General features: G+C 50.5%; 8 protein-coding genes across 8 annotated transcripts; 5 read left to right on the top strand and 3 right to left on the bottom strand.

Moving 5' to 3' along the window:
- Positions 1-454: 454 nt before the first annotated feature.
- On the bottom strand, positions 455-2,412 carry BO94DRAFT_457552 (uncharacterized protein; the record flags this gene model as incomplete). The annotated part of the gene is made up of 6 exons (XM_025607753.1): positions 455-1,034; positions 1,087-1,161; positions 1,215-1,783; positions 1,883-2,078; positions 2,168-2,311; positions 2,360-2,412. 6 exons carry the CDS (start codon positions 2,410-2,412, stop codon positions 455-457), a joined length of 1,617 nt encoding a protein of 538 aa, XP_025471280.1.
- A 1,012-nt stretch (positions 2,413-3,424) lies between these two features.
- BO94DRAFT_457475 (DUF1479 domain-containing protein) lies at positions 3,425-5,286 on the top strand (the record flags this gene model as incomplete). The annotated part of the gene is made up of 8 exons (XM_025607747.1): positions 3,425-3,733; positions 3,788-3,985; positions 4,036-4,150; positions 4,201-4,358; positions 4,416-4,551; positions 4,608-4,853; positions 4,879-5,012; positions 5,068-5,286. 8 exons carry the CDS (start codon positions 3,425-3,427, stop codon positions 5,284-5,286), a joined length of 1,515 nt encoding a protein of 504 aa, XP_025471279.1.
- Positions 5,287-5,813: 527 nt separating this feature from the next.
- On the top strand, positions 5,814-7,564 carry BO94DRAFT_457674 (general substrate transporter; the record flags this gene model as incomplete). The annotated part of the gene is made up of 4 exons (XM_025607757.1): positions 5,814-5,961; positions 6,018-6,386; positions 6,447-6,773; positions 6,843-7,564. 4 exons carry the CDS (start codon positions 5,814-5,816, stop codon positions 7,562-7,564), a joined length of 1,566 nt encoding a protein of 521 aa, XP_025471278.1.
- Positions 7,565-8,068: 504 nt separating this feature from the next.
- BO94DRAFT_484628 (uncharacterized protein) lies at positions 8,069-9,629 on the bottom strand (the record flags this gene model as incomplete). The annotated part of the gene is made up of 7 exons (XM_025608965.1): positions 8,069-8,539; positions 8,597-8,820; positions 8,885-8,893; positions 8,943-9,006; positions 9,059-9,244; positions 9,292-9,359; positions 9,416-9,629. 7 exons carry the CDS (start codon positions 9,627-9,629, stop codon positions 8,084-8,086), a joined length of 1,221 nt encoding a protein of 406 aa, XP_025471277.1. The 3' UTR covers positions 8,069-8,083.
- A 573-nt stretch (positions 9,630-10,202) lies between these two features.
- On the top strand, positions 10,203-12,304 carry BO94DRAFT_531485 (FAD-dependent oxidoreductase). Its single transcript, XM_025610906.1, has 2 exons — positions 10,203-10,715; positions 10,796-12,304. Exons 1-2 carry the CDS (start codon positions 10,450-10,452, stop codon positions 12,231-12,233), a joined length of 1,704 nt encoding a protein of 567 aa, XP_025471276.1. The 5' UTR covers positions 10,203-10,449; the 3' UTR covers positions 12,234-12,304.
- Positions 12,305-12,772: 468 nt separating this feature from the next.
- On the bottom strand, positions 12,773-14,706 carry BO94DRAFT_509054 (isoamyl alcohol oxidase; the record flags this gene model as incomplete). Its single annotated transcript, XM_025609686.1, has 4 exons — positions 12,773-13,891; positions 13,942-14,146; positions 14,197-14,585; positions 14,644-14,706. 4 exons carry the CDS (start codon positions 14,704-14,706, stop codon positions 12,773-12,775), a joined length of 1,776 nt encoding a protein of 591 aa, XP_025471275.1.
- A 1,021-nt stretch (positions 14,707-15,727) lies between these two features.
- BO94DRAFT_553452 (uncharacterized protein) lies at positions 15,728-17,951 on the top strand (the record flags this gene model as incomplete). Its single annotated transcript, XM_025613655.1, has 2 exons — positions 15,728-16,278; positions 16,328-17,951. 2 exons carry the CDS (start codon positions 15,728-15,730, stop codon positions 17,949-17,951), a joined length of 2,175 nt encoding a protein of 724 aa, XP_025471274.1.
- A 534-nt stretch (positions 17,952-18,485) lies between these two features.
- BO94DRAFT_277690 (uncharacterized protein) lies at positions 18,486-19,298 on the top strand. Its single transcript, XM_025606604.1, has one exon. It carries the CDS (start codon positions 18,576-18,578, stop codon positions 19,038-19,040), a length of 465 nt encoding a protein of 154 aa, XP_025471273.1. The 5' UTR covers positions 18,486-18,575; the 3' UTR covers positions 19,041-19,298.
- The last annotated feature ends 205 nt before the right edge of the window (positions 19,299-19,503 follow it).

The raw sequence follows: 19,503 nt of genomic DNA, 5'->3' as shown, positions 1-19,503 counted from the left end.
CGGCCGAAGAGAAGATTTGGGGCAGATAAGGATCTTCTCAAGAAAAAGATGTAATGGTGAGAAGACGCAAATAAATTGTCATTGTGAAGGCTGATACATGAAAATGGGTGGCCGCTAAAAGAGAGTGCCGCTGTAGTTGATAGATCTGTGGTCCTGATGATTGAAAGTAGAATTTGTAAGATCAATCCAGGACTAGCATCCGCTGAGCTGTTTTGAGAGGCGTTCAGAAAATCTTATCTTTTGAATGATGGTGCTCAAAATCAATTCCACAGATTCTGCGCTGGACCCTGGAGTCATCCATTGTTTTATAGTAACCGTCAAACTTGTCAAAACAACTATAATATCAGGCACCAAATACCTGAGCTGTGGACTCCCCCAAGCGATGGTGAGAACAAATGCGCAGGCAAGAGATCTGGAAGGCGTCAGTTTTGTGTCTACCCACACCCAATGATCCTTACGCTTGAATAGTCGTCCAGGTATATTGACTCCTTTCCTGCAAAACATGAGCAGCAATCTGGATATAATTGCGACAGCTCTGCACACAGGATTCACAACGCTCCACCATAAATGCTGGGAAATGAGTATTATTTGGCAGGGACGCAACGTAGAGGAGCCATGGTCGGCAAATAATGTGTTTTGCAGACCAATACCGACATCTCAACCAGCCGTCCCGCCAGCTAGTGGGCTCACTGTCCGTCAGATCGAACTTGATGCCATCTGGTAAAGAGTGACACCACGAATCTAGTTGATGGGAAAGCTCGTTGCAAAGATTTTCCAATGAGTCCACTGTCAGAAGGTGCTCGGTAGTAAATGAACTGTTGAGTCGGCTAAGCCCATCTTCTGGGACCCCGGTTGGGCCTATGGAGCTAGCATAAACCGCTCCGTGAACACGGTTCAGCAATCTCCTGATTGAGCATTCTGCCAAAAACGTAAGGCCGTCGGAGTCAACGCCTTTGGCAAAGCACGGAAATGGAATGCTTTCGACCGTAAGCTCAATCCCGCTGCGTGGCAGATGGAACTCTGCCAGCATATCACTAGTGTCGAAATTAATTCATGCGTACTGATTGATATAAAGGATATGCTTACCATTCCAGAAGGAAGCATGTCCAACACAAGCGTCCCAAGCAGTCCACCTCATCTTGGCTCGTCGTGTCGTTGATTCTGTGTGTACCTTTAGAAGGTGTGCGTCAGGAAACTTCTGAAGGTTGACGTACTGCTTCACCATGATCTGGGCTTTCGTGGAAGCCATATATACCATGCTCCATGATTGAAGAGGACGTTCTTGATAGCATAAGTAGATTGCACAATATACCAGACCACAGACAAGTGGTAAATTGAAATGGAAGGATGTGGTCCACTGCGAGATCAGCTTGTAATATGATCGAGCAAAGAGTTCTATCCCATTAATCTCCGAGCACTGCCCAGGAGAGCAAGCCTGTCGGTTCGACGCAAGTTTCCCAAGAGCAAGAACAACAAGACACAACGCTTCGCCAGATTTATTCCCAGTGCGAGCAAAAAGATTTTCATGGACAAAGCCCCTAAAGCTATTCGGATTCAGAATTGGGAAGTGAGGATGAATTTGGGAGAAGAATGATGCGAGTAGAGCATCTGCATCATCTTTTTCAATGCTGAAAACAGTATCAGGCATTTGGGGCTCGAGGTTCCTCGTGGATTCGATCTTATAGAAAAAGTCTTCTGCATAGTTCCCGATAAGCTTTCTGATTTGATCAACTGAAAAAAGGCTGCTCGCTGGAGTAACATGGCCAACAGGAATTGTAAGTAGCTCGTCCTCTGCATATTGATTGCCACTTAATTTTCGTCCAGTTTCAGGTGCCCACTGCAAGCTATGCGTATCCACCATGGAAGGTGAATACTGGTTCACGAACTTCTGGGGCTGGAGCAATGATACCTCAGGCGTGAATAACAGTGACGATGAGAATCCTGATATATTGGGCTCGTGTTCCGAGCCATTTTGTTTGCCCCAGGATTCCTGTAACTCGGAATTCGAAGATTGACAATGCTTTTCGGATGGCAGCACAGTGTTTTGTCTTTGGATTGCTCTTTCAAGACCATCGAGTCTCCGCACGATATCGGCCGTCGTTGTGCCTCTCCTGTTTTAAGATTTAGTTGCAAGTCTGTCGAAGTGATGGGGCTGAGCACTTCTTACTGCTCTAGAAGGGGTGAAGAAACATCCTCAGTCACCGGCGAAGGGGTGCTCGCGGTATGAGCAATAAAATCCTGATAGTCACATGGAACACCGGCCACCTTGCATAGGCGACAAGTAGGCCTATGGCCGTCGCATTTTCGCTTCCTGGGCAGGATCAGGTTATCTGCTCCGTTCAAAGTTTGAGGGTCTCACCTTTGCCGGCAAAGATTGCAAGCTATGGGGGATCTTTTGCGAGTTAAACTCATTTGAAGCTCCAGGGAACTGTGGAATACAATGATAAAAGTGCTGAAGGAGGAATCAAAGATGACGCCTATCGCTTTCGCCCCGTACAATTGCCGCCTTCTCCGCCTCCATTCACCGTCTCTTGTCACCGCCTGGGTCACCGCCCGTCCGGATTGCGGGGACGAAATATCCCCAGGAAGACAAGCTCGAGTGAAGGGTAGCAGATCATCGATCGTTGAATCCAATCCACGACGCGGGATTACAAAAGCAAGATGCTTCGGGGGCTTTTCCAACGCTGACAGCATCGATTATTCCGATTAGTGCCTAGCAAAAACACAGGGAAGTTCTGACCGGTGTCACTTGACGTACTTGGTTTTTCAATTTTGCGGGAAACCCCCGCAAATGGGATTGGTGCAAATCGGATGACTTTCTGTTTTGGGCCATTCTTCATCCGCGGCTTATCCGCAAAAGGCGGCTTTTCCGCTTTTTGGCTGCGGGATCACTACTCGAGTGCATTACCCCATGCTCCCCCGCAACCTGGCAATAGCGACTCGTATGTAGGTCCTAAAGAAACCCCGGTTGGGGAACTAATTTTCTGGCTTCGATAATTCGGATTCTGTTGCTAGTGTTGTTACGTTTCGACAACAAGCGATCGCCACAATCCGACTTTGGAGATCATCAGTCCAGATCGTTGCGGGTCCGCGTCGCCCGCAATCGGCAACGAATGTACATCTCCGCTTCGACTCCGCCTGCCGCAGCGAAATATGCTGCGGACTGAGTCTTTCACGGACATGGCTATCTTCTCAGCAGGCTCAGCAACATATCCTCCGCAATTGATTGCTAAGCGAAAGTCAAGCTGGGGTCAAATGCACCCTATGTGTTCTGCAAATATCGGACGGGGGACAGCCTTGTCAAGTTACATAACCTGTAGGCGTAGCTACCGATAGTATATATATAACAAAACAGTTGACATAGTCAACCGTAGGCCATCTGAACTTTGCACCACCATCTCAGAGCCCAAGCCTGAGTCTTACAATGATCCGAACCATTTCTCCAAATTGTCTCAAGTGCCCTACTTTCCGTGCGGGAAAATGCGCCGGAACAGTCAAGCGGCTCGTGGCAACCGAGTCATCTCCGATCACTCGCAAAGGCAAGAAAGAAGGGGATATCTCTTCAATCTTTACAACATTTTCCGGGAAAGCCAGCCTGCCACTTCCTGACCGTTTCCGTGAAATGAAACGAAATCTCACCGCGGGCTTCGAAGAGCAGCTCCAGAAGTCATGGGACGAACTTGTGGAAGTTTTGAAAGTACGAACTGAAGAGGTTGCCACCAAGCGAAAGGCTGTACGTTCATCCAATCGTGGTAGACGACGTTGGATAAACAGCTGACTGGTATAGATTATCCCCCAATTGAACTTTGCTGACATCAAATCCGGAACCGTATCTCCTGCAGATGTGGCTGCTATACGACGCACCGGGGTTGCCGTTATCAGAGGGGTTGTGGACAAGGATGTCACGGAAAATCTACTCGCTGACGCCCGCCAATACCTGACGTCCCGTCCATTCAAGGGTTTTCCGGCTGATTCAGATGAAAAGGTGCCAAACCAGCCGCTAAAGCTTCTGGTCCTGGGCTAACCTCTAGGCAGGTGATCTATGAGTCGTATTGGAGTCCTTCTCAAGTGAAAGCAAGATCGCATCCCAATATGCTTTATACGCAGTCATGGATGAATCAGCTGTATACTGCCGATGCAAATCAAAAGAGTAAGCTGCAATGAGATGTCGAGATCGTGAATCCAGCTGATACAGTTTAGTTGACCTTTCGGTCCCACTCACTTATTGTGACCGTGTCCAAATCCGACCACCAGGTGATGAAAAGTTCGGGCTTCCACCTCACGTCGATGGCGGAGGAGTGGAGAGATGGGAGGACAAGGCTTATAGCCACACCTACCGCAAAATATTCGAAGGAAAGGTAGGGGGGCTCAGTTAGGTCTCTATCCCTTTCAGTATCAAACTAACAACCCATCAGTGGCAAGAATTTGATCCCTGGGATCTTACTGGCCGCCTTGATGCCAACATGAACCTGTATGAAGGACCGGGGGGGTGCTCAGACTTTAGAAGTTTCCAAAGCTGGCTTGGATTATCCCGCCATGGACCCCAGGAAGGTAGGGAAGGCTCTTCGTTTGAGAACTAATTTGAAATTGACCACTCGACTCGTTAGGCACTCTCGTCGTCCACCCCATCCTGCAACCGGCCACTGCTTACTGGATGCTTCGGCCCTTTTTCAAGCCTACTCGAAAGGATTCTTTGGATGGATGGAAATTCTCTCTCGAAGATGATGACGGCAGTGTTTACCTGCATGGCTCCAACCCAGGAGATGTCCAAGAGCATACCCCCGCTCATCATCCTCATTTAAGACTCGCGGAAACCATGATTCCCTACCCCACCGTTGAGCCTGGTGACACTGGTAAGACAGAGACCCATACCATAAGGCCATATAAAACTAATAATGAGGATGGTATTCTGGAGTGCCGATACTATACACGGCACGGAGATGAAAAACACAGGAAACATCGACGCTTGTGTTTTCTATATCCCGTCCGTCCCATTGATGCCTAGCAACGCGGTAAGTAAATCGACCATGGTCGCCTGATCAGGAATTCGACGCTTACAAGACCTAGCAATACGTCGCACAGCAACGTGAGGCTTTTCTGCAAGGTACTCCTCCTCCCGACTTCCCTGGTGGATGTGGCGAATTCGAATACTCTGATAGAGGAACGGTTGCAGACATTCAGTCCAAACAGGGCAAGGTTGCAATGGGTCTGAGCCCTGTCAGGCTTGGCAAGGATGAGAAGTCGAAGAAGCTTGAGCAGGAGGTTAATGGAATTTGGGGATTCTAAGAGCTCCAATCTCAGTATTGCGTCAACTTTGTGCATCATGGGATTGCTTCTGGATCAATTCGGCCATCATTGGTTTAATAAAATCTATAATATTTCCAGTCACCAGATTTGCCATTCCTGTGGCAGTTACCATATTCCACCCCTCTATAAAGTAGTAAACACTTGCATCCCTCGTTATCTCCCAAGTCATACTACTCTGATACCCATAATTCCGGGAATCAATTGATGCCAGGGGGTCTGGGAGAGAGGGGAATATTCCCCCTCTTCGGAACGATGTTGCGGTTATGCAAGGGTGGCGGATGCGATCCGCAGCCACTCCGCCAACATAACTGACCTTGTTCGATGCCGCCCAAGCTTCTTGTACAGTTGTACTACCCCTTGATTCTCTTCAGGTTGAGCGGAAGGCGGGCCGCCGGGAGATCCTGGATGCGGAAGTGGCACGCGGAGCCCCCAGACAATCAATCTATTTTACCCCGGATTTCCCGGCGTTTCTTTGCAAAGGTAGAAGACCTTTTCAAAGCGGAACAATGACAAGTGCAACAAACATCGTGGGCGGATCAATTGCAGAGGCACTGCCAGTGACCGATAAGTACTGGTCTCAGCAGCGGCATTTGCTACGATTGAACCTCGTCCTCCTCATCCCCCTGCTCTCGTCCTCGACTTTTGGCTATGATGGTGAGATACCATAGTCCCTCGCGATATTCAACGGCTAAGAATGAGTTTTGTTATAGGGTCTTTGATGAACGGACTGCAATCCTTGAGACAATGGCAAGAATACTTCAACAATCCCAGGGGCAGCCTCTTGGGAACCATCATCGCCTCTCAGTCTATCGGAAGTGTCATCGCGCTTCCATTCCTAGCCCATCTCTGCGATCAGTATGGTCGTAAGCCAATCCTGTTTGCGGGACTGGTCATCATATGCATCGCCACGGGTATACAATGTGCATCGGTGAACCTGCCGATGTTCATAGTAGCCCGCATTCTGATTGGAATTGGAGGCATGTTCAGTTCCCAGCCAAGCCCAATGTTGATTGCCGAGTTGGCATATCCTACCCATCGTGGTAAATATACTTCGGCATACTGGACCATGTACTACCTGGGTGAGTGTAGAGAACTTGACGACTCTCTACTCAAAAGCTCACAATCAATAACGTTCCTAGGTGCGATCCTCTCTTCATGGTGCACATTTGGCACCCAAGCTCTATCCGGCAGCTTGTCATGGCGCATACCCTCCCTCCTACAAGCAGGGTATCCTCTGGTGCAGCTAATCTTCCTTTACTGGGTTCCAGAATCCCCACGATGGCTAGTAGCGCAAAACCGGATCCAAGAAGCCACAGCCACTCTCCAGAAATACCATGCCGGCCAAGAGGATCCAAACGCAGAACCTTCACCTCTTGTTGCAGTAGAGATAGCCGAGATCACCCACGCCATCGAAATCGAGAACAGTTCCCAATCCACGGGCTGGTCCACCTTGGTAGCAACACCAGGTAATTCCCCCCCCTCCTTTCTTCACCTAAATCCAATAACCAACACTAACACCACCATCACAAACCAAGGCAACCGCAAACGAACCACCATCGCAATCTGCGTCGGCGCCTTCGCCCAATGGAACGGCATCGCCGTAGTCTCCTACTTCCTGACCCTCGTCCTCGACTCCATCGGAATCACATCCCCCCACACCCAAACCCTCCTCAACGGCCTTCTCCAACTCTTCAACTTCGCCGCCTCCCTAACGGCCGCATTCCTCGTCGACCGACTCGGCCGCCGCACCCTATTCCTCTGGAGCGGAATCGGCATGTTCATCTCCTACATAATCTGGACCGTTTGTTCGGCCCTCACCACCGAAACTGGCTCCAAGCCCGCAGGCTACATCGTTATCGTCTGCGTCTTCATTGTCTTCTTCCACTACGACATCGCCTGGACCCCGCTACTCTTCGGCTACCCGACAGAAATCTTCCCTTACTCGCTTCGCTCCAAGGGCCTGGCCGTCGAGATGATGGCCGTGTACGGGTCTCTGGTTATTTCCTCATTCTGTAACCCGATTGGGATTGCGAATCTGGGCTGGAAGTACTATATCGTGTTTTGTGTTTTTCTGGCGGGGATCTTGGGCACGGTGTTTTTTTATTTCCCCGAGACGAAGGGGCATTCTTTGGAGGAGATTGCGGTTATTTTTGATGGGGATTCACGGCGTGGTATGTTGGATTTTGGTGATGAGGGGGGTTGTTTGGTAGATGAGGGGAAGAGGGGGGGAGGGGAGCATGTGGAGGTTGTGGAATGATGAGATTTCCTTGCTTGAGTGAGGTGGGTGAGCAGTCAGCGCTGACACTGACTTCCTTCTTTCTTTCTTTGCGGGGAATGGAGATACGAGTCATTCGATGTGTGTCAGTGGTCGCGCCAGTTTCGGGACCTACTGTAGATAGTATCAATATGTGGTAGTAGATCCTGAGAAGCATACGATGGAATGCCGTATAATTACAGTGTCGGGTCCTGGAGCCTCAAAGGGGGAGGGAGAGGGACGGAGTACGTCAGATGTTCTCTCTCTCTCTTTTTTTTTAGGTTGGTTTGTATGATATAGAAAGAGGTGAATATTATCTAGGAGGACTGAATCTTTGTGATTATTTCTTTTTGTGTATAATAAGTTCCAGAGGGTTGGTATCTTGGGATGGATGGGAGTGCTGGTCAGTATTAGGGAAGATCGTCAGGTTGGAAATGATGAAAATGACGCAGTTTTATTATTAATACTCTTTACTTTCCTGGGGACGGTCCGTGGTTCCATAGCCCGGACCGGCAATGCAAACTACTCAACCCTAACCTCCAACTCAACAACTCTTTGAATCTGCAATGGTCCATCTCCATCTTTCCTCTCCTCCTCCATTCTATTTCTTCCCCCCTCTCCGCTTCCTCTCCCGCTCCCGCTCCGTCTCCCACTCCCCAACGAGCTCCCCTCCTCGTCACCATCACCATGTCCAATCGTCGTCGTCACTGCCGCCGCATTATCCCACGGTCTGTTGCGCCCAGCGTTCACCTCCCCCAGCTCCAAAAACTCAGCCTGGTCATCCGTCTCCGAGGGAAGCATACGGCTCTGGTTACGCTGGGTGCGACGCACGCCGCTCATCCCGTACGAGCGGGTGGGGTCTAGAGTCTGGCTCTGGCTGGGGTGGCGCTTGCGACGACGCGAGGTATAACTAGATGTCAGGGTGGAAGCGAAGGCGTGGAAGTAGGGGCCGTAGGTAGGGATGCAGGCGATGATTACCTGGGGGTTGTTTGTGTTAGTAATGATGCTTAGTGATGCGGAAGGACAAGGGCATACTCCTAGACCGATTTCCACGGAGGACCACAGGACGATCGGTTGGCTGTCCGTGTAGGTCTTGAGGTTTTTGATGGTGAAGATGCGGATGATTTGGATGATGGTGATGAAGAAGCCGAGGGCGAAGAGGCCGATTAGGGCGACTTTTTGCGAATGGTGGAGTTGTAAGGACCATAGGACGGGGAGGGGGAGGGCGATGATGAGCATGTCGAAGCCGAGACTTGTTCCTGGTTGTTTTGGTTATGGTTTGTTCGGGGGAAGGGGGGTAGATGGGTGGATGGGTGGATGTACCTGCTAAAGCTGTTGTCTGGTCAGTAGGGAAGATGATGAGGAGGTGTAGGATGCATACCATAGTATGAAGCCACTGTGTCGATGCACTTTCCTGGGAGATTTGTATCCCATTGTTTCGCGACCTAAACTCTTGTTAGAATTAGATAGGATCTGCGACGGCCGGCGCCGACTCACTGGATTGCAGGCGAGTGTTAAGAGTAATGTAAACACCACTTGGTTGCACACCACAGCTACTACCACCACGATGATCACCCATCGGTACGCGGCCACGAAACCCCCAACCCGCAAGTAGGATGTCAGAAGCGAGACTTTGAAGCAGAGGATAGCGAGGATGTACGTGGGCCCGCCGGCGTATTGGATCTGAGCTGTCACCAGGTCGAACTTCAACAGCAGGGGAGGGTATCAACCTTGCTGAACATCACCACATTGGCGTCCGGGAAATAAGCCGCGTCCAGACCTAAGCCATACCGTGTTTCTAGATGTCATTGTCAGATTCACTGGTCATTGGGTACACTCGGGAATAAAGCATACGGGCCACCGAGATTCCGGCATAACCCAACCCCAACACCGCACTGCACGCCACGGCATAGTCATCTAACCACAGGGCGCGCTTCGTATGCAACCGGATATACAAGCGCAACCCGACCGCGATCACCGCACTGATGCTGAAGACCAAGCAAACGGCGATGACCCGTGCGATGTGACTGTGGGGGTCGGGGTGGGTGAGATTATGGACCCAACCCATGACATTCCGCTGTTGGCGTTGAAGCTGAAGGAAAGATCAACAAGGATGATTGTGCAGAAAACCCCGTACTTTTTTTTGTTTTTCTCCTCTCCTTTTTTTTTTTTTCTTTCATTTTTCTTGTCTGCCATGTGGCATTTGACGAGGAAATTACAGCAACCCCTTGGCGGTTACGCGATGGATCGATTCCCTAAAAGCTAAGGGTAAGACATGGCCGGGCAGCAAACCACCATCGACAATAACCCTATCCCCGACCCACAGTGGATCTTCAACGCCACGCAGGAACAGGCAATCGGATCGCGCGCTTTCTAAGCGGGGCTGCCACACGCCGGACTGGACCGACCGGTTAACAAGCGGGGAAGCTAAGACCCTCGAGCTTTTGAGCAATATCGAGCCAGTCGCATGATAGGGTCACTAACGAGGTGGAGATGCTTGGACTGCTACTAGTCCTATAGTCTCTATCATTCCAGGACATTCGCCGAGCCCATCAAACACTAGAACCACGCCACACGGTGGTGTGAGCAAATGAAAGGCCCTCCAGGTTCTGCAGCAGGCCAACGTGAAGAAATGTTCCTGCCTAAGTGCTGACATTCAGGGGAGGGCTTTTCGGAACTCTCCGGAATCATGCAACAGGATTAATGTCTTCACCGGCAGCAGGGATGGATGGCCAGGCCCACTTCACTGGAAGTAGCTCCATCATTGTAGCCGACAGAATGCCGTTGGGGGATAAGTGTTTCAACGCCGGAGGAATATAAATTAGAATCCGCCACCCCTGTCGCTCCGGCCAGAGTTCCGAGCAGAGCCTGTCATCCATTCCACCGTCATGCTTGCACCCACCTTCTGGACCAGCTTGCTGGCCCTCACGGCCTCGGCCTCGGCCACAGCCATTAGCCGGAGCACCACCAGCAGCTGTCGCTGTTTCCCTGGCGATGCCTGTTGGCCCTCGGCCAGTGAATGGGCCCAGCTCAACCAAACCGTGGACGGTCGCCTCATCAAGACCATCCCCTTGGGCAAGCCCTGCCATGCCCCCAACTACGATGCCTCAGTCTGTGCCGTGCTGAAGGATGAATGGACCGAGCCTGAGCTCCAGTAAGCCGGACCCCCCCCCCCCCCCCATGCCATCATGCATATCATATATTCATAGTCCATCCTGCTCACGACTCCACTAGCTACACCTCCAGCAGCTCCATCATGGCCCCATGGTTCGCCAATGGCACCTGCGACCCCTTCCACCCGATCGCCAAGCCGTGCACGATGGGCAACTACATCGACTACGCCGTCAATGTCTCCACTCCCGCGCATATCTCGGCCGCTCTCCGCTTCGCTGACACCCACAACATCCGCCTGGTGATCCGCAACACGGGCCATGACTACAATGGCAAGTCCACCGGCGCCGGAGCCCTGGGCGTGTGGACTCACCACCTGAAGTCCAAGACCCTGATCACCAACTACACCGACTCCCACTACACCGGCCCCGCGGTCCGTCTCGGCTCAGGCGTGCAGGGTTTCGAGGCCTACGACTTCGCCGACGCCAACGGCTACCAAATCGTCGGCGGCGAGTGCTCGTCCGTAGGCATTGCCGGCGGATACTCGCAGGGTGGTGGCCACTCGGCCCTCTCCTCGCGCTACGGCCTGGCAGCTGACCAGGTGCTGGCGTGGGAGGTTGTCACCGGCTCCGGCGACTTCGTGACCGCCACGCGCGACAACGAATACCAGGACCTCTACTGGGCCCTGAGCGGTGGTGGCGGTGGTACCTACGGTGTCGTCGTGGCTATGACTTCCAAACTGCATACCTCGACCCCAACCTCCGGTCTCAGCCTGACCTTCACCAACGACAACATCACTCAAGACACCTTCTTCGACGCCGTCACTCTCTACCACACCCTCCTCCCCAGCATCGTGGACGCCGGCGTCATGAGCATCTGGTACTTCACCAACACCTCCTTCTACATCTCCCCCCTGACCGGCCCGGGTGTCCCTGTCGCCACCCTCCGCTCTCTCGTGGCACCCTTCGAAGCCGGCCTCACCAAGCTGGGCATCCAATACACCCTCGTGGCCAAGCAATTCGACACCTACCTCGAGGAGTTCAACACCATGGAGGCCGAGATCGCCGTCGGCAAGGCCCAGTACGGTGGATGGTTGATCCCACGCGACGTCGTCACCCAGAACACCTCCGCCTTGACCACCGCGTACCGCAAGATCGTCTCGGACGGCGCCACCTTCATCGGAGTCGGCCTGAACGTTAACCGCACGGTGGCGGGTGACGTCGACAACGCCGTTCTGCCCGCCTGGCGCGAGGCCTTGATCGATACCACCCTGACGACTCCCTGGGAGTGGGATGCCCGTGCTGAGATGATCGTCGAGCAGGACAAGATGACCAATGACTACATCCCCTTGCTTGAGGCTCTGGCTCCGAACTCCGGCGCGTACATGAACGAGGGTAACTTCCAGCAGCCTAACTGGCAGAAGGCGTTCTATGGTGTTAACTATGATCGTCTGTTGGAGGTCAAGAATAAGTATGATCCGAATGGATTGTTCTATGCTCTTAAGGCTGTGGGATCGGATGCTTGGACTCAGTTGGAGGATGGACGGTTGTGTCGTGCTTGAGAAGTACTTGTATATATGTAGAATACATTCAGAATATGTAATATATCTATTTACTTACACCTTTAGTCTAGCCTATCGCTTCTTTCACCAGTTTTTCATTCTATGATGTGATTAATTTCAAAATCTAAGATCTATTTCTGAAAATAATCATCTCCCAAACTTGAACCAAAGAGATAAAAGTCCTGGATAATAACTAGACCAAGTATCTTACTTGCTTATTGTACTTTGCTCACCACACTCACCCATATTCTCAACACTACCGGAACGTTACGTGACTTGGGCATTACTTCATGCCAGTCAATCTGCTTTTATGGCCGCAGTATTCCAAACACAAATCAAACACTCCTTTGGCTTTTTCTTCTTTTCGTTTTTCAATTTTTTTTTTACCCCTCGTAAGGACAGGGCTTATCAGACATATCGCACTTCCGTTCGACCCAATAATCATAAACATAAACAAATTGAGATTGAGTATACATAATGATAAGCCACTACACTACCCCGTACGTATCTCACTAATAGTTACTGGCGTAAAAGGTATATTATTTCCCCGTCTCACACAACGGTCCAAACCACGCCCCTCCCGTGACTTCTTCCCAGCCCTCGTTGCCGACACATCTCCAACACCAAAACACGTTGTCTGGGTCGTATTTCTTCTTGACTGACACAAGCCAGTCGTATCTATCTCCAAACCAATTCTTTCTCCAGTCTGGGTCGTATGGATCTGCTTCGTTCACGTAGGTGCCCATGTCCGGAGCCACGTCCTTCATTGCTTTTAGTTTGATGTTGGTGAGATCGCTTCGGTGTTGGTGAATCTCCTCGGTGCCGGCGTTTTCAGGCCAGACTTCGATTTGCTGGAATAGGAGGTGGGCTTTCCGCCATGCCGGGTTCATGGATGTATGAGGGACGGAGTCGAGGACTTTCCCGCCTGCGACGATGTTGAATAGGGTGGCCCAGAGGGTGCTGTTCGGGACTACCGTTTGGTTGGTGATGGTTTCGAGTAGACTGGTTAGGTTGTTCTGCGGGGACTCGAGTGTTTGCTTGGTCATAAGTTGGGAGGCCATGATGGGTCGGTTTGATCCGGGGGTTGTATGGTGTTGGCTGGCATAGTAGGCGTAGAATGAAGGGTAGGTGGTGAAGGTGGAGGACACTAGATATGAGGTGCCGTTGTGAGGGAGGAGGTCAGTGAGGATCAGCCAGTTCATGGCGTCTTTGGCGCGCTGCAGGGCTGAGGTGGAGTTGTTTTCGAGGAGGTTGAGGAAGGGGTGGGTGTAGACTAATGGGCCGGATATGGGGGTGAGGATTGCGGTGCCGGAGTACCCTGCGTCGGAGAGGGCTGCTAGTTTTGACATGATGTTGCCGGTGGCGTTGAGAACGGCGGCGTTGTTTCCATGCAGTGCCATGATGTCGAGATTGTGGCCTAGAACGGGACGCGTTGGGTGCGCTTTGATTGTGGCGGAGAGGACTACCCCGTAGGTGCCTCCGCCGCCGCCTCGGAGTGCTGTGAAGAGGTCGGTATATTGGCATGCGTTGGCGGTGACAAGTTCCCCTGATGCTAGCACTACTTTGTATTCGAGAACCTGGTCGGCTGCGAGTCCGAAGAAGTGGCTTGCCGGGCCATGGCCGCCTCCCTGCATGTAGCCTCCGAGAACACCGACCGTCTGGACTATTATTAGTTTCGTTCTGTTTTAGATTATTGTGATGAACGTACCGGATCCGCTCCACCGACCGCGATGACGCCGTGCTCGCCGGCAAAGTCGTATACATCCTGCCACACGTATCCCCCGCCGACGGTAATTGCATTTCCAGTCCAGTTGGATGGGCAAGATCCATTGGACGGAATGAAGTTGTCGTGGAAATGAAGTCCATCTTTGATAGACTTGATCCAAATGGATAGACTGCCGTATCCTTGCGATCTGGGATCGTCAGTACCATACCGTCGTAAACCTTGGAATTAAGTTCTCACCGCTGCGAAATATCATGTCCAGTGTTCTTAATCACCAATCTCACATTGTTGTCGCTGGCAAATTTAATCCCGGCAGCCACATCCCCTGCCTTTGTCGCCTTGACGGTGTAAACGGGATGATTGCCCAGATCGCACTGTGGGTAGCCAGCCACCGTGGCATTCACGGGAGGACAGCATTCCACGAGAGGATAGCTATATCCAATGGGAAAAGTGGCCTGGTAGACGTTGCTGGTCCAGTTGGAGCTGATGCTTTGACAGAGCTCGGAACTGTAGCCTGGGCCGTGGTAGCAGTGTCTGGCAATGGGTTCATTGCGTACAAGCTTTCCATTCACGGAGCTGTTGAGGGTGTTCCATGAGTTGACAGAAGGCCAGCAATTGTCGTTAGGGGTCTTCATTCGAAAGTTAGATATAGAGCCTCATGCAAGACGGAAGTCGTTGATAACATACGCATTTGCACTTGGCAAAGACTGACTGTGCTCCAGCCAGGAACAAAAGAGTTTTAAGAAGCATGCCGGTTTCAAATTGTCTTAACAGTTTGTTATTGAATCATTTCAAGTTTGTAGCCATCTGGGTATCAGCGACCTTTTATAATATTTGTCTTTTCGTGTTGTCTGGCCAGTGACGTTGTCCGCGCAATATATTGCGCCCACAACCACCACCCCAGCACGAAAATTATTGCGCCAGTCCACTATTTTTATCAGTAGTGGACTATAACTTGCATCGTTAGGCTGACTTGTGGTGTGCATTTTCAACGTTGTACCAGATTCTCATGCGTTGTGTCCTCAAACCTGCGGTATGGCTTTCACTGAGATGATCCAGCAGGAAGGGAGGCGCTACAAGCACCGGCCAGGTTGATCCCATACTGGCCCGCTAACCACACCCCTTTTATATTTTCGCCTACCTCTTTAGAAAGCTATCAGGCAGAATTTTAATTATTTAGTGAATTCTGTATTTACTGTGTAACTTAAGCAGGTATTTGTGGCTTGAGGTGTGCGTTATGGCCTTAGGCATGACGATATCAAAGGCGGTGTGATTTTGCTCGTTTTAGAGTGAGCTATTCCTACTGTAGTAGGCGGAGAGTAAGAAGGGGTGTGATTAGCGGATTTTGGGGTGCTTGTAGCGCCTCCCCACAGGAATAATCATCTTCTCATCTTTCGTCTTACAGTCATCTCAAAAGGTGCCAGTCAAGACAGACATGAGTATGACCAGTCCCTCCTTTACGAGATTTGGTGGACTACCTATGAATACAAAAGAGACACCGGATTCAAGCCGGATGACTACCGCTCAGCAATGGCGTAGTCAATCTCTAGGATCATTGCTGAAGCATACACCTACTACCTCTCATAATAAATTTGATGTCAATGGAGCAGAAGACGAAGTCAAGTACACTAGACCCACAATAGACTGAGACTGTGACATGATAAGCCGTATCGCCAGCTGATGCAGATCACTCAGCCTCGCGCGGCCGCCATTTCAACTTGCAATCTGCAATCCTCCACGACTCCATTCCTACTCCTCGGGATATATCGAAATGCAAGGGCAAAAAGCCGAACGAGGCCCGAGAGGCAGATATGCTCGTCTAATCTGCCGGGGCTGCAGAGCTCGCAAGATCAAATGCGTGCTCCCTTCCGCGGCCTTGGGCCCACTGGATTACCCCACAACCCAACGCAACGACTGTGAACGATGTCGCAATCTCGATCTGGAATGCATTATCGAGCACACCTCTCTAGGACGTCCAGCGAAACGCGCAAATCGCGCAAATATTTCGAGCAAACCGCCCCGGTCGGACCCGTCGGATTCCCCGCGTTCAGGCCAAGATGTGCCCAAGCTGTCGGACTCGATCCGGCAGTATCTTTTCTCGGGCGCAATGGACGACAACCTCATGTTGCAAAGATCGCGGGATGTCACGGATCCCTCCGACGACGATCTTCTTTACCATGCCATGGCCAACACCAGCACTTTCATCGCGGGCGTGTTGGCCAAGGACGCTTCTTTCGGCTCCGGCATTCGATTGATGTCAACTTGGAGCACGCCTCTAACAGAAATAGTGAGCCATGGGCTCGCTGGGGAGCTGGATAATTTGTAGGATTATCTCAAATTTCCGATCTCATCAGCTGCTAATACTAGGTAGATTAGTATGGCAGCGTCTCTTCGTTCTGGGGATACCAAGTCTGCTCCACTTGCGAGAGCGCTTGTTGTCAACCGACCCCAATACCAATAATGTCGCCACCAAGCTGCTCTTCGCAGTGTCCTGTCTTGCTGCTTGTGAAAGCTCCGGGGCTCGCCTGAATGATCCCCTCAAAGACAGTCTACAGCAGGCTGTTTCGTCATACGGCCAGGACTTTATCTTCAGTCCTCCCACACATATCGATTCTATTGTTGTCTGTCGCTTTTTATCGGCATTCAAGCCAACAGCTCTGGCCACGTCAAAACGGGTTGCACATCAATGCGTTAAAGCTGAGCTGTATATTAATATCGCATACCGGATCGCAGAGCGGCTAAGACTATTACCCGAGCCAGGGATTATGCCATTTCAGGATACGACGGCCATTGACAGTGTGGAGATGGAGCGGGAGCTGATTCTTTCTATCCAAGGACTTCAGCTAATTGCCGAGGAGTTCCTATTGGGGGACTTTTTGTCAATGACACTGCATGGCTTCCGGCAGGTCCTCCAACGGATGCAACCACACATTGACTCTTATCAGGTCCTTTTGCAAACCAGGCCCTGTTCGCCAATCATGATCTTCCATATCAAATGGACCACGGCGACCTTTCTGCAGATCGAGGCAATGGCAAACTCGAGGCAGTGCTGGATGAATCCCAATCGGTTATATATCGTTGTCGAAGAGGGCGAAAAGAAGTGCCTGGCTGAAATCAACTCTGCCTATGAGTTGCTGGAAGCAGCCGGAAGTGGACAGCAGAACGAGCTCACGGCCATGTGTTCGCTGCTTGAGCTTCGTTTTCATGGAGTGATTGCCAGGATGTTGGGCCTCGGGTTATTCTTCATGTCAGTTCTTCAAGCAAGGGCAGAAAAGGATCAACCGCAGAATGGCACAGAAATTCTCCGGGATGAAGCTACCCAGATGGGTAATACCGTCATTAATTCGATCATGAAGACGCCAGACTCTGAAATGAACTCGCATTTTTTCAACTTCCTGCGTCATTTTGGGGGACGGTATCCGAACAAGCTGCGAGGGATCCTGGCCAAATTCATAGAGTGCACGACAATCAAGCTGGGTGGCAACGACTACATTGCGCCCGTCCGCCCAATAGCAATGGAGATTGTGAACCAATGCAAGAACATCGTGGAAAACAACCTGATTCGATTCAAGATTTCGGGAAGACTGCATCCCAATTTTGACAAACAACTGGACCTTTTCACCCGATGCGCCCATGCATTAGTCGCCATGGCGGTCCCAGACTCTCCAGAGGCTGCCTTTAGGAGTGGCTGCGTGTATTCCGCAAGCAGCAAGATGGTCTACGGTCTGTGCGATTTGATGAACAGTTTGAAACAGCAGGCTTCTCTTGTTGACGCCAATATACCCACAATTACGACCGAGTCCCTTGCTATGCCCTCTATGCAGTTCAGTTCCTTCGAGACATGGAACCTGTGGCCGTATCCGGATACTCAACCGCAGCATATGTTTGATTGGAGTCAACCAACCCTTTTTGCTACCACTGCATCGGATTTCCTGGGTACGACTGCTGAGTTTGATAGCATGCTACCATTTACAACACCAGATGCGTCACTGTAAGGAATGAGCACATACAAGTACGGCATGTCGAGTTTCGTATACTGCATGAAGGATAGAGCCATGTGTTCTCAAATCACGATTGACGAGTTATGAAATAATACAAACTATCATCCTCAATACCTCCATCATTCATCCCGCCTTATTTCATCATTCTATACTTATTACTTTACTTACTTTGAAATTTAGTCAATTATATAAGCGCAAAATACACCGCGCAAATTATAAACCGCGCAATTAACTCCCGTGTTCTTTCCGCTCCAGCTGACATCGCAAGTTCGCGCAAATTTAACTATGCCGGCTCCACTGATCAGCACCACTGCTCTTGGCATGACTTGACTGAGTGTAATAAACCTGCACAATCCCAATCGAAGCCTTGTTTGCACACTCAATGCGCGTGGCGGTGTCATTGCACGATGATCTCGCTGTCCTCCTGAGTACCAACATGAAGCATCAGGGCTGAGCTTGGCTTTGGTCCTCACTATGTCATATTTGGGCATGTATTTGGTTTTGTGGTGGAGATATAAGGTAAGTTGTTCTGCTTGTATCTCATTTCCATTTCCATAAAAACAAGAGCCATTCATTCATCATAATCAAATTCCCATTTTATTGAAGACACAACACAACATGATCCTTCTAACCCCAAGAACAGTCGCAGCAGGCAGCTATGGCTGTCCTATCCCAGACCATCTCTCACAAAGTACACACCTTATCCTTCTCATATCCCATTCTACTTCCCCAAATAACCTAGCAACTGACACAACAACAACCACCACCCCCCTCATCAGACCCCTCACCTTCTACCAATTCAACATGCTCGTCTCCGGCACCTGCACCTGCACCATCATAATCCTACCCCTAATCTTCAATCTGATGCACCGACACGCCACACACATGAGCAACCCTAATGAACAACTCAAGTACCCCTTTCCCCTTCCCTCAGTTCCCACAAACACTAACATACCACTCCCCCTTGGCGGTGGGGGGAAAATCTACAACCTCATCCACTCGTACCCAATCCTCTCCTTCATCTCATTCTGCTTTCCAAACTCTTACATTCTACCTGCAGGGATTCACAGAGGTACTTTATAATAAGGAGACGTAGTTCTAGGTTTAACATTTTCTAGGCAGGCTTTGATAGGAGGGGGAAACAGGTTTCGGGCTTAAGTCATACACCGGAAGACAATTCATCTCAGGCAAGTCTGTATAGGCATCGAAGTATTGCATACCGCATTCCGGTTGGTCTTTCAGATTTGAACCATCAATAGCCGGGCGTGTTCATTATCAGTTATCATTGGACCTCAGAATTCTGTCGTGATGTTGTGTGTAAAAACAGACGTACTAATTGCTCAAGAGATCTTCCTTCATTGGTTAGAATTGGAAGAAAGGGATGAGTTGTTCAGAAGTTAAAGCCAATAGTAGATCGGCAATCCTTCCCATCTTAAATCAGTGGAAAGCTTCACAAATCAACGTCCTCTATGAAAGCCAGATATCTAAGCCAGTGAAAGACATGTTAAAAACTATTGATCAAATAAATTGGTTCTTATCGAGCAAA

This window comes from Aspergillus sclerotioniger (genome assembly GCF_003184525.1).
Source record: "Aspergillus sclerotioniger CBS 115572 chromosome Unknown BO94scaffold_4, whole genome shotgun sequence".
In the NCBI taxonomy this organism is placed as follows: domain Eukaryota; kingdom Fungi; phylum Ascomycota; class Eurotiomycetes; order Eurotiales; family Aspergillaceae; genus Aspergillus; species Aspergillus sclerotioniger.
This window is presented reverse-complemented; position numbering and strand designations above follow the sequence as displayed.

Bases quoted from the DNA above. Each gene is read 5' to 3' on its own strand.
- BO94DRAFT_277690 (XM_025606604.1), top strand. From the start codon at position 18,576: ATGATCCTTCTAACCCCAAGAACAGTCGCAGCAGGCAGCTATGGCTGT.
- BO94DRAFT_531485 (XM_025610906.1), top strand. From the start codon at position 10,450: ATGCTTGCACCCACCTTCTGGACCAGCTTGCTGGCCCTCACGGCCTCG. The intron at 10,716-10,795 runs GTAAGCCGGACC...CGACTCCACTAG, and splicing joins TGGACCGAGCCTGAGCTCCA to CTACACCTCCAGCAGCTCCA.